The sequence below is a fragment of the Olea europaea genome, chromosome 10 (assembly GCF_002742605.1).
Source record: "Olea europaea var. sylvestris chromosome 10, O_europaea_v1, whole genome shotgun sequence".
In the NCBI taxonomy this organism is placed as follows: domain Eukaryota; kingdom Viridiplantae; phylum Streptophyta; class Magnoliopsida; order Lamiales; family Oleaceae; genus Olea; species Olea europaea.
In genome coordinates this window covers 22899831-22913759 of record NC_036246.1, presented here as the reverse complement: position 1 = coordinate 22913759, position 13929 = coordinate 22899831, and the positions used below count along the sequence as shown (strand labels likewise).

Sequence of the window (13929 nt, the reverse complement as noted above, 5' to 3'; positions counted from 1 at the left end):
CATTTTTTTCTTTTATAATGATGCTTTGACTTCTCTCTCTATTTTCCAGACTAGTACATTGTTCGCAAATATTTCTTCATATTTTCTTTATTTGATTATTATTATTATTGGATGATAACTCAACGTTTTATCTTCTTTGATGCAGCTAATTAACTATAAATATGCAAGGCTAATTGGCTAGATAAAGAAAAACAAATAGATTAAGAGATGTAGACTCATGATATAACATTATTTAAGAGATTGAATTTATTATTTTTTTGAACTTTGAATATTTTTAGTTAATAATTTTTATTATTATTGTAGATTTTAAAAATATTTATAGGGATCCCATTTTTTAAGTTGGCTAAAGTCTCCAAAATTCGAGGTCGGATATTTTGTATCAACATCCATAATTCATTCACATGCATTGCCGTGCAACCTAGTTGTTTTTGTTTGAATGTTGAAATTTGAACTTTATGGGTTGAATTTTCATGCTTTTATTAATTATGTAATGTCAAGTTGTTTGCTTTTGATATTTCTCTCGTTTTTATTTGATAACTCGATTATCTTGACTTGACTTACCTTTGGGTCAGGCCGTCCTTGATATTTTGGGAGCTTTATGCCAATTTAAAATAAGGAGCTCCTACATTTTGAACCTTTTTTTTAGAGTTCTGATATAATTATAAAAAATCAATATAGGCAACTAAATCCTAAAATTTGAAAAGAAAAATAACAAATTGTCAAATTTCAACATGTAATACAAATTATAAGTGAAGTTTGAAAAACATAATTATAATACAATGACATATGGGTTTCTTCATTTCCATGATCATTTTCTCAGTGCAACTATTTCAAACAAAATTGATATACATTTGATGGATTTATGTACAAAATTAGAGAATGGTGACTGGAAGAGATAGTGTAGTAAAATAATAAAAAAAACAATCAAATAAAAAATGAGCTTCTAATTTTATATTAATTCATAAGAAATTAATTTACAAATAAGAAGTATTTGTATGAACACAACAAAGAATTATTAAATTCAAAGTATCTTCAGCAAACATTTAAAAAGACTATTATCAAAAGATTAAAATAAAACAATATGATAACACAGAAAGAAAGAATGACAGTGAGATAAAAACAATCTACTGAATTGAATCTTCAAAAATTTAATTCAAAGGGAGATAACTTATTTCTTATTGGGTAGAAAAAATAATGGTGGGTGACTGTAGGACATGTAGAAAAAATAATGGTGGGTTATTGTAGGACATGGAATTTGAAGAAACAAAGAAACGTTTCGTTTAGCTAAGAAAAGAATGGGAATATTTGGAAGATAAATGATCAAATTAGTTATAGAGAGAGAAGTATGTTTGTGATATATTTATGTGATAAATAAATATAAGTGATAAGTTTTTTTGCCATTTATATATTTTTTAAATATTTTTCTATTTTCATTTTTTATTAGTTTTTTGTGTTTGTATATGATAATTCTATTTTATAAATATACTTTTCATTTTTCTTCAACTAATAAATTAACTTTACATAAATTGGAGCCCTCACCAAAGCAGGGTCTTAGGGGATCGCCTACCTCGCCTATAATTAGGGCTGCCACTACTTGGGGGAAGTGATTATGTCAACCCTAACTAATTACACTTTATTTTTAGTAAATGCAAGGCTGGCTAAATTATTGTTTACTTACCCTTGTTAAAAGGAGCATTGCTCTTCACAAGTGGTGCTTAGAGCATGTTCAAGATATTCTTTAAACATGAGTTGCTCTCTATCTTAAAGAATCAATCTTTAAAATCATGCTACAATAGGCTCTTTAAATTAACATTTTAATTTAAAAGATGCATTCAAAGTGTTTCAATTTTTAACGTAAAAAATTAATAAAACAATATAGAGAAAAGCTAGTTAAAGTATAAGATAGAGAAAATAATAAATATTTTTTGAAAGTAATAAAATTCAGTTTTAAATATAAAGAGTTTGTTGGAGTACTTCAAAATTTTAACTTTCTAAATTTATAGATGCTCTTCTAATGATATAATTTGTTCTTTAAAAATAGATAGTATTTTAAAGATGTTCTTACAATCAATAGTAATGTGATATTAATTGATTTTTCATTATAAACCCCAATAATTAGAGTATCTCCAATGCATTTAATGAATTACAATTTAGGTAGAATCTAAATAGAAAGACTTAATATCTACGTGACATTATGTCTAATGAATATATGGTCTAGTTTAGATTCTATCTCCATCAAATTCCGTATATATTTTTATTTTAATGTATTTAATATAGCTAGAAATATAAATTTTTCTAATATTCCCTTACATTAGATAATAATCTAAATAGAATAGTTCATATTTGTTGATAACACGACACAATAAATCGAAATATATTAGAAACTAAAAAATCATCTATAATTTCAACAAGTGGCATATAATTCTGGACAAATAAAAAATAAAAGCAAACCTATCTCTATGGGATGGAGGAGTATTATAATGACTCAATTCGTCTGATAGAGTCCCTATGTCTAGACGATCTTCTTTGACAATGTCCACTTTTACTTACCATGTTAACTGTACATGGTACTAGACATATTGCATTGAACGTAAACTTTTGCAGGCTTGTTCTTTTAGCTTATGAGCCAAATTTTTAGCGCAATCCAAATTAGAATTGAAAATGTTCTTAAGAGAACAAATCTATTAAAGTCATTTAAATGTCACATCACTACTTATGAGTAAGGAGGGATAATGAATAGCATTATAAGAAATCACTCAAACGTGCAACAAAAACATAATGAAAAATGAAAATAAAATTTGCAGGTTTGTTCTTTTAGCTTATGAGCCAAATTTTTAGCGCAATCCAAATTAGAATTGAAAATGTTCTTAAGAGAACAAATCTATTAAAGTCATTTAAATGTCACATCACTACTTATGAGTAAGGAGGGATAATGAATAGCATTATAAGAAATCACTCAAACGTGCAACAAAAACATAATGAAAAATGAAAATAAAAAATAAGTGTTACATAGATATACAGCAGATACAAATTTAACATGGTTCAACAAATCACAGACAAGAATAGAAGGAGAATCGATTAACCAATCAAAACATCTATTATTAGACTTCAGTCATCGTCTCAACTTCGTTCTATTCGAAGCTAAAACACTGAACATAATCTATTACCTTTAATTTTCTCTTTCTACACTGTTGTGTATCGCCATCTTTCTTTGCTAAACTAATGTAATACAAGCGCAATTTTCCTTTCTCCAACTTTCCATTGGCTGCATTATGTTTAATATTTTGTTTATAACAATTCCTTAACGTGGTGTTTACAAGAAAAGCCCTTATTTGAGCTTTGAATTTTAACGCTTTTCTCTTTTTTTCTTATTTTTTATCTTTTCAATTAATTATGTTTGTTTCTCCTATTATATATACATTAGGGATGAAACTTGAATGATAGACTAAATTCATTGGATATAAAATTTGAACTAGACCATCTATTCATAGACAAAATTGTAAGTTGTAACATAGAACTTAAGATTGCGATTGGTTTGCGTTTCTGTTTTCTATTTTCAGTTTTGAATTCATTTTTTTTATTTTGAGGAATTAATGTAAGGTTGCAAAAAAAGTGTTTGATTCGTTATTCTGAAAAACTATTTCTCAAAACAAAAAACTAGGAAACGCATTTAGTTTAAAAATTTTAGAAATAATTTTATGACATTTTGGAGGAGCATGGGAAGAGAAAGAGTGGGGGAAGAGAGAGAGAGAGAGAGAGGGATATGTGTATTTGGGTAAATTTTGTGTGATTTTAAAAATTTATTTTAATTTGGAAAATTTTAAATTCATTTTCCTTTTTGAGTTTTTTTGGCGTTTTTTCCAAGGAAAACACTCAAAACGTCAAAAAGTCACTTTGAATGTTTTAATTTGTGAGATTTTCCTTGTTTTTAAAAATATATTTTGAAAATAGCATGTCAAACATGTTTTGAATGATTTAGAAAACTGAAAATTGAAAATGACCTCAAAATAACAAACCAATCGTAGTCTAAATTTTTCTATTTAAATTTCACCTAAATTGCAATTCATAGAATACATTAGAGTGTTCTAATTATTAGAATTAAAGATTAAAAAAGGTTAATTAATGTCACAATACTACTGTTGATTTTTTTTTTCCCTTAACAAGAAGGGATGGTAAACAATTATGTAGTCGCACCTGCATTTATTACTAATAAAGTGTAATTAGTTATTGTTAATGTAATTGTTAATCCTTAAAGATAAAAGTAATGATATTCAGTCCCACTGAAATTACATCCCCAGTCTAGATAACGTTAACATGGCATTAAATGATTGGTAAAATTAAATAAATCATTTAATTTTGCATTTTATTCATCCTATCATCTAACGTCATATAAACTGGTGTTTTAACCCCAATAGAGCTATATAGTATTATTCTAAAGATAAGTCAAGTCAAGAAAAACTATAGGAATATCAAAAGCAAACAAATTGCCATTAATTAATTAAGCATGGAAAGTCAACCCTTTAGGTTCAAACTTCAACATTCAATGAAAAACATCTACTTGGTAGCCCTGCCATTATTGTGAACATGGAAAGTCAACCCTTTAGGTTCAAACTTCAACATTCAATGAAAAACATCTACTTGGTAGCCCTGCCATTATTGTGAATGAATTCTGGCTGTTCACACAAAATCACTTCCACACCACACATATATAAATACCCAAACACCTAATGCCTTGAAAATTCACTCGGTTTTCTCTAGAGCCATGGCAATTAACACTTCAAGTCCCATCTTCAACATCCTTACAATATTTCTCTTCACCTTGGTGGTCTTAACTCCAATGTTTCCAACAAGTGATGCTGCTCGATATACCACTTTTCAAGGTAATTTTTGTACGTCGATTTTAGTTATTTTGTGCTAAATAAGTTTTGACATCTATGTGTTGCATTTGTCTCATTCTATTTATGTAGTATATCTCGTAATCTCCCCTGCATATATAAATCAGAATTATAATTAGGGTGTAAATGACCGATCACAACCTGACTTTGTATTTTAACCCAACTCATAAAAATTCAGAGACCACCTGAGATCACTACTCGAAAACACTTTTACACCTCTTTGCAACGCATTTGATGTAAAATTTTCCAGGCTATGCATAGGCCAGCAAAACATGAGATGTGTCAACTCGCTTTACACCTTGTATTATGATAAAACGTTCTACCTGCGGGTATATACATCATGATAATTGACATTGATTTCATGTTTGTGGAGCAGAAGTTCTTGCAACCCGGCCCATATGCCCGGCTTGTGTATGCTGCGAACCTCCACCGCCAGGCTCCTGCTGTCGTTGCTGTGCCTCTCCAATTGTCACTCAGTCTCGGAATGGTTCGCCGTGAACAACCTTATTTTCTTCAGGGCATTTCATTAATTTTCCTTGTGTAATCAATAATTGTCTCACATCAAGAAAAAAATAAATCTCCACGGCAAATTTTGTTATTTCTTGATGAAAAACAAATAATGCAGCAGTATGTATTGATTGAATAATGAAATGTCTTAATTCTCAAATTTAAGCATATTTAAGAGTGGTGGTTGAACGTGAAATATATTTATCTTTCCTTTTTTAGCAATTAAATTCTTTAATTTAATAATTTATCGTGTTACCGCTTCGCCCATTTAAGATTTACTTGTAGTATATCTCTTACAAAATTTAACTCCCTTGTATTGTATTCTATAATCTTGGCCCCCAAATTTATTGTTCTCGACACATCTGTGACACATTGATACATTCTCTTTTCTTAACAAATGAGAATATATCAAGATATTTTTTGACATTTCGACACATTATAACTTGACTTCTTTTAATTTGCTAAGAGATAATGCGTATAAATATCAAATATTAAATTGAAACGAGACAGCAAGTCCAAATCAGTATGAAACCTATCTGCTTTTACAAATTTCTCAATGACATTGATTAGTCAATTATTTCAATTTTGGTAACAATTAAAAAATCGAAATTTAATCTAAACTTGTGCAAATGAAAGTTAGGATTTGACGGAGCTATAACTTCCTACCTTCCGAAAGTAGACCAAATTTATGAATATTATTTTTTTTTTTATCTGTGAATTCAATTCAACTTGTGCATAAATAATAAAAAATATTGTTGGAAAATAATAAATAATAAGATTATTTTTACCAATCTTTGACCAAATATTTGGATGAATCTCGCTACTTGAATTTAGCAAAAAATACGTCGAACACATTCTACTCCTCCGGTAGATGAGTTTGGTATATTGGAAGTCAAAAACTATTTCTGGATGAATGAGAAATCAGTGAATGAAGTAGGGTTGATAAAACAAAGATTTTGAATTAATTAAATGGAAAAATAAAAAATCCTATTGACCTCACGAGTGGACGTCTCGGGCGCAGCAGGTGGTCAAGCCACTGAAAAAACTGCTCTAGATCAATGAATTGGTGCAACTTTTTTGAATAAGTTGATTTTTGGATTGTGTCTTTCGGGTGAAAACAATTCAACTTCTTTAAATTGACCCCCTATGTTGATTTCATTCACTTCAATTATAGCATACATTAAATATCATATTCTTGCAAAAATTCTGCATCAAAGTTTGTTTATTTTTGTATACAAAAGGAGTACAAAACTTCATTCGATTCGTTGTTTCTTGTGATTTGAAGTGCCGTTATCACAAGTAGTGATCGTAGTATTTTAGGAAACGATTGCCTATCCATCATCGGCACATGTACGGGATAAATTCGTTTTAAGGACAAAAAGTTCAACTCTTTCCTCGATCTTCTTGCATTTTATTTTCTGTTTTTTATGTTTGTTTAAGTTTGTATCCAATTTTTGGGTAAGTTTGCTTATCATTTATTTTCTGCAACAAAGAAATCAATTCATCAATATTTTGGTAACAATCTTAAGACGATTTTTTAGTGATTCTTTATTTAATTTTTTGTTTTACTCGGTTAAATTGAAATCCGTAGAAGGGTCTTAAGGGCGATTTAGAAATATGATTTCTATGGATTTTCTTCTTTCTTTATTGGTTTAACTTTTTCGACTCTTCTTTATCTTGTTGAAAACTTGGATTGATTTATCTTATGTTTTTGTAGCAGAAATGACTACCTTTAATGATGCTACTGATGTTACTTTGGTTGTTGCTCCTCAGGTTACGGTTGTCCCTACTACAGTCCATCTAACCTCCGTTCCACATAGAGAGAAACCAAAACAGTTTAGTAGGATTGATTTCAAAAGAACAATCCTTTAACTTGACAAAGTTTCCAAATGAGAATATTCTTACCGTACAAGAAGAGGAAAACAATAGGACATCGTTGATCACATTGGATGCATGGAAACATTCAGACGTATTATATAAGAATTACATACTGAATGGTTTGGACCACTCACTGTACAATGTTATAGTGCCATGAAGTCCACTATGGAATTATGGGAATTCAAGGAGAAAAAACAGAAGACTAAAGATGCTGGAATAAAGAAGTTCATTGTAAAAAGATTCTTAGACAACAAGATGATAAATTCCGAAACAATAATTAGTCAAATACAAGAATTATAGGTTCTCTTCATGACATTCACGCTGAAAACATGTCTCTAAGTGAAACCTTTTAAGTAGCTGGAATTATCGAGAAACTTTCACGGATGTAGGACTTAAAAATTATCTCAAGCACAAGTGCAAGGAGATGAACATTGAAGAATCCATAGTCAAAAAGGTTGAGAACTGAAGAAGACAACAGAAAGCCAGACAAACAGATTGGAAGCAAATACCACAAGCAAAGACAAATGTGGTAGAAACCCATACAAAAAACAAAAAGAGGAAGTATTTCGGGAAAGTAAGGAAACAATAAGAATGCAAAAAAGTTCAAAGGCAATTTTACATTTTGTAAAAATTGGACATTGCTCAAATGAATGTCATAAACCAAGAAAGCAAGCCCAAACAAATGTCACCAAATCGGATGCATTATCTGATGGAACATCAAATATCAACTTGTCGGTTGTTGCTTCAGAATGCAACAAAATTGGAATTACTATCAAATAAGACAATGAGTGTTATTCGTCACATTTGTGCTTATAAGACAATGTTCTTATCTTATACTCCAATAAATGGTGACAAATTGTTCATGAGAATCTCTTCAAGTTTGAAAGTTGAAGGACAAGGCAAAGTGGTATCGAAGATTAGGGCTGTAAGCAAAAATTGTAAAATCGGAAAACCGAACCGAATTGAAGCCGCATTTTAGAAACCATCGGTTTGGTACCACGTGAACCCAGTCAACGAAATAGTTTTGAACCAAACCAAACTGATCAAAATGGTTTGGTTTAGGTTTGAGAATTTTAATTGCGGTTTAAAACCAAACCGGACCCGCAAAACATATATAAAAATAAAAAAATAAAAAATGATTTTTTTTGAAAATTCATCCAAATATGTAAAATTCAATGGTTTTGTCATTTGTGGGTATTTTTGTCAATTTCTAATTTTCGAATACATATATATTATTATTATCTAATAATCCTAATTTATATTTAATAATCTCAAAATTAAGATAATCTATCAAAAGCTATTTTCCTCTTCAGAATTCAGATAAACTACAGCCGACACCCGACACAGTTTTCAGCCACCGACACCACACAAACTTTTTCTTCAGATTTTTTACGCCTCTTCAAAGTTAAATTATAGTTTATTACATCAAATCGGAGACAAAGAGATCCTAGGCCTTTGGTGATAATATTTACTACAAATAAAGTTTCAAATCAATAATTTTTTTGAGCAAATCGAGATAAGAATCTAAAACTAAACGCGTTTCGTAACATACAAACGTAAGCTTGTGTAATTGTTATGTTTAGATATTATAAGTAACTGCTTTATTATTGTGGTTGGTTATTCTTTGTTTAATCAGTAACATTTTTTCAGATATGATGATCACGAGATCTTGTTGGATATCACTATATTTTTTGGACCTTATATCTCATTAAGTAGACTTGAATTGTAACATTATCATAAAGTAATTAGCATAAAAAAGGTGAATAAAAATGAAAAAAAAAATTATGTTTTAGTTTATTGTGATTTCACTTTGATTTAGTAGATATTTAAATTTATAGTAGATATATTTAGCCCCTGTTCGAGCCATATTTTTCATATTATCATAATGAGAAAATTGATCGTTGGAGAGGAGGTTGGGTCCCATGCATGAAATAACAGATCAACAAATGCAGTTAGACTTGTGGGATAATGGTCTAAATGTTCATTTTTTTTGTCCCAAAAATTTGGTTCAAACAAGGGCTTAAATTGTTTTAAATTTATAGCTAGTAAGATATAAATATATATTGAATTCAATTAATTAATGTCATAAAAGTAGACAGACAAAAAAATATACAGTGAAATCTACGGTTTAAAACCGGACCAAACGTTAGGTTTAGGTTTGAGTTTTTTTTCAAACCGTTCAAAATGGTTTGGTTTAGGTTTGGGTTTTTCTCAAACTGGTTTAAACGATTTGATTTGAAAATTTGTTAAAAATCGGTCAAATCGGACAGCTTACACCCCTACTTAAGATAACATCAAGTAAAGAGCTCAACCTTAAACATGTGCTTCATGTGTCAGACATTCGCAAGAACTTAGTTTCTAGTTCTTTACTTAGCAAGAATGGCTTCAAACCAATGTTATAAAACCCGGATTGGACATTGACCCAATAAAGCAAAAGGGTCTAGGGTAAAGGATCGACCTAGGATCGAACCGAATATTTTAAAAAAAGATAAATAAATATATTTTCAAACAATAAACATACTTGATATTAGTGTCATATTGTTGATCGAAATATTCGAAGAGTTTCTAATTTTTTATTAATTAAAATATAAATATAATTAATTAACTCAATAAAATAAATAATAAAAATCAGTGGATGAGTAAGAGAGTTATAATTAAATAACAAATGGGTTGTTTTTTCAATGTTTCTTATCCCACATCGATTTCTCTCAAGAAGGGCACTGCAAATATAGTTTATAAGTGGATGGAGGATGAAGGAGAGTGTTGTAATTAAAGAACAGGCGTTGCTTTTTCATTGTTTCTTATCCCATATATATTTCTCACAAGAAAACAATTGGAAATTCAGTCAATAAATGGTGGGTTAATAGTTGGGTAAATATCCTATTCAGACCTTTAGACTAAATGGGCTAAAAGTTAGTGAATTCATTTATTTTAAACATCCGACCAACCGGAGATATCGGTTTCGAGTCCTTCGGTTAGTGGATAAATTGGCCAATTGACCGATCTTTTGTCGGTTTTAAATTAAGTGGATTTTAAGCTTAAATCGAATTGAAGATTTAATCGAATTTTGGACCAGTTCCCTGCTTTCTCGATTAAATCGGTCAATCCGGTTTGATTTTAATAATATTACTTCAAACTAGTCTTTGCATTTGATAAGTTTGTACCTATCAAGACTAACATGTATGTAGGCAAAGGCTATGGAGTATTTGAGATGAATGTCCTCACTATCGTACCGAATATTTTAAAGAATAAAATGTCATCATCTACTTGTATTATTGATTCATCTAATTTATGGCATCATAGATTAGGACATCCAAAATTTAATTCCACAAGTTAATGAATTTAAGTTTTTTACCAACTATGCATTTTAATAAAAATGGTAAACGCGAGATATGTGTAGAAGTTAAGTTAGCCAAAAAATCGTTTCATTCTATTGAAAGAAACACGACATCCTCAAAATGAATTCACTGCAATATATGTGACTTTAAATTTGTGCAAGCTAAAGGTGATAATAAGCATTTGATCACTTTGATTGATGATTGTACAAGATACTGTTGCATATCCTTCTTGAAAAGTAAAGATAAAGCTTTGAAAGTGTATAAATGCTGTAAGAATGAAGTTGAAAAATCAACTTGGAAAATGAATAAAGATTATTTGTAGTGGTCGAGGTAGAGATTATGTTGCACCATTTGAAGAGTTTCATTCAAAATATGATATTATTCATTAAACAATAGCACCTTATTTACCTCAATCAAATGATGTTACTGAATACAAAAACTAAACTCTTAAGGAAATGATGAATGCAATGTTGAAGTTTAGGCTTATCCCAAAACTCGTGGGGGAGAAGCAATCCTTTCATCAAATCATATTTTCAATAAAATACCACACAAAAGTAAGGTTGAAACACTTTATGAGTTATGAAAAGGCTAAAACATTTTGAACGAATACTTAAAAGTATGGAGATGCTTAGCCAAGGTACAAATGCCTAAGCCTAAATTGGTTAGGATTGGACCTAGAATAATTGATTAGATCTTTTATTAGATATACAAATAACGATAGTACATATCAATTTTTGGTTCATAAATCAGAAATATTTGATGTAAATGAAGGTACTATAACTAAATCAAGGAATGCACATTCTTTATAAACATCTTTCTTTATAAAGAAAAAGAAGTAAGTTCACAAAAGAAAATTATAATACTCAAATGGAAACCATCAAGAAGATGAAGAACCAAGACACAGTAAAAGGGCAAAAACATCTAATACATTTAGACAAGATTTTCTAACTATTAGTTAGAAAATGATCCGAGGACATTTATCGAGGCAATGTCCATTTCGGAAGTTCCTTTTTGGAAAATGCTGTCAACAATGAAATTGAGTCTATAATGCAAAACCATACTTGGGAGTTGATTGATATGGCACCAGAAAATAAATTTTTAGGCTACAAATGGATCTTCAAAAAAATTTAAAATCCCATGGATCAATTAATGAGTACAAAGCTAGGTTAGTAGCCAAAGGGTATAGAAAAAGGGAAAGTCTTAACTTCTTCAATAGATATTCACCGGTTACAAAAATCACATCTATTCTAGTGTTGATTGTGATTACAACATTACATAATCGTGAAATATATCCATGGATATAAAGATTACCTTTCTAAATGGTAAATTGGAAGGAAGAAATATAGATAGTACACCCTGAAGGGTCTGTGGCTCATGGATAGGAGAAAAAGGTGTGCAAGTTTGTTAAATCATTGTATAGATTAAAACAAACACCTAGGCAATGACATGAGAAATTTGACAAAACTATATTGTAAATGGCTTCAAAACTAATGAATGTGACAAATATGTCTTTTTGAAAAACACATCAAATTAATATGTGATTGAATGTTGAATTATGGGTAATAACTCGAAAGTTATCAATACAAGAAAACGTTAACAAAACATTTTGATATGATAGATATGGGTGCTTCTGATATCATATTAGGGATTAAGATCTCTAAGACACTTGAGGGATTGTCATTGTTTCAATCTCATTATGTTTAGACTATGATTAAGAAATTTAAGGCATAAGATGATAATCTAGTCAAAACACCTAAAAATTTAAGTCTACACCAAACCAAAAATACTGGTAAACTCGTATCACAATTGGAATATTATTCTGTTATAGGCAGCTTAATGTATATTTCAAATTGCACGCATCCAGATATAGCATATGTAGTTAGCAAATTAAGCAGATTTATAATTAATCTAGGAAATGATAATTGGAAGGCATTTATGAGGGTTCTTAAATATTAAGATACACGATTAAGTGTGAATTACACTATTCTAAATATCCTACGATGTTAGAAGGATATATCGATGCAAATTTGATATTTAATATAAGATAATCAAAGACTACAAGTGATTATGTTTTTACCATTGGAGAAGGAGCCATGTCTTGAAAATCCTCAAATAAACTTGTATAGCTCGATCTATGATGAAATTTGGGTTTATTGCTTTAGATAAAGTTGGAGAACAAGTAGAATAGCTTTGTAACTTTCGAGAGGACATTCCTTGCTAGGATAAGTCGTTACTTGCTATTTGCATATAGTCGACTATCAAAATGACACAAAATAGTATGCATAATGGTAAATTTCAACATATTCATCATAGACACAATACCATTGAACAACTGATTTCAAATGGTATACTCTCTATTAACTATGTTAAATCAAAGGATAACGCAGTGAATCATTTGATGAAAGATTTATCGAGAGCTCAAGTGTACCATCTTTCGTTGGAAATGGACGTAAAGCCTATTAACTAGAATCACCATAGTGGTAATCAATCTCATTAACTGAAGATCTCAATATCTTAGTTCAATGGGACAATTAAGTTATGAATGATTCAAATGAGCACTTATACCTATTCCTTAGCAAATAAATGTGCTACATCGAAAAGTTATCAAGTTATGCTTTTAATGATTCATATACCTTGCAAAAACCAAGAGAAGTATGGTAGAATACTATAAGAGATCACCTATGTAAGTGCGAAAAGTTGATGCTTTTTATGAGAATTTTGAGGCTTAAATTCTTTAAAATCACTTATGAAACCAAAAGTTGTTGAGGGCCAAAATGAACAAAGCCATGACAATTGAATTTGTAAGGAATGTCATGATATTGGTACAATTGTCTTGATTTACACCAACGGTTGACCAGTTCAAAATATCATATACACTGATTAGCCCAATAAATTCGATTATATTCCACTAAGGAAGGTTCAAAGTCCAAAACCACCTCTACTTATGCTAAAGCTTATTGTTTGTACTCTTTTTTAGATACTGCCTTTCATATGCATATTGGTAATTTCCATTCATGTAGGAGATTATTCAAAAATAGTTAATAAAAGTTGATTTTTATCAATGTTTGATTGAATATTTGTATGGATGCCGCTACACAAATTTGGTGAAAATGGATCAAACACGTTCTACTCCTTGAGTAGATGAGGTTGGTATTTTTGGATGTCAAAAATTACTTTTGAATGAATGAGGAATTAGTCAATAAATTAAGGTTGATAAATAATGATTTTTCAATTAACTAAATGGAAAAACAAAAAAAATTATTGACCACTCAAGCGAACCCCTAAGCCACTGGAAAAAATCACTAAAACGG

General features: G+C 29.9%; 1 protein-coding gene across 1 annotated transcript; it reads left to right on the top strand.

The window, feature by feature from the left end:
• Positions 1-4723: 4723 nt before the first annotated feature.
• Positions 4724-5620, top strand: LOC111402684. The gene is made up of 2 exons (XM_023031046.1): positions 4724-4880; positions 5272-5620. Exons 1-2 carry the CDS (start codon positions 4763-4765, stop codon positions 5391-5393), a joined length of 240 nt encoding a protein of 79 aa, XP_022886814.1. The 5' UTR covers positions 4724-4762; the 3' UTR covers positions 5394-5620.
• The last annotated feature ends 8309 nt before the right edge of the window (positions 5621-13929 follow it).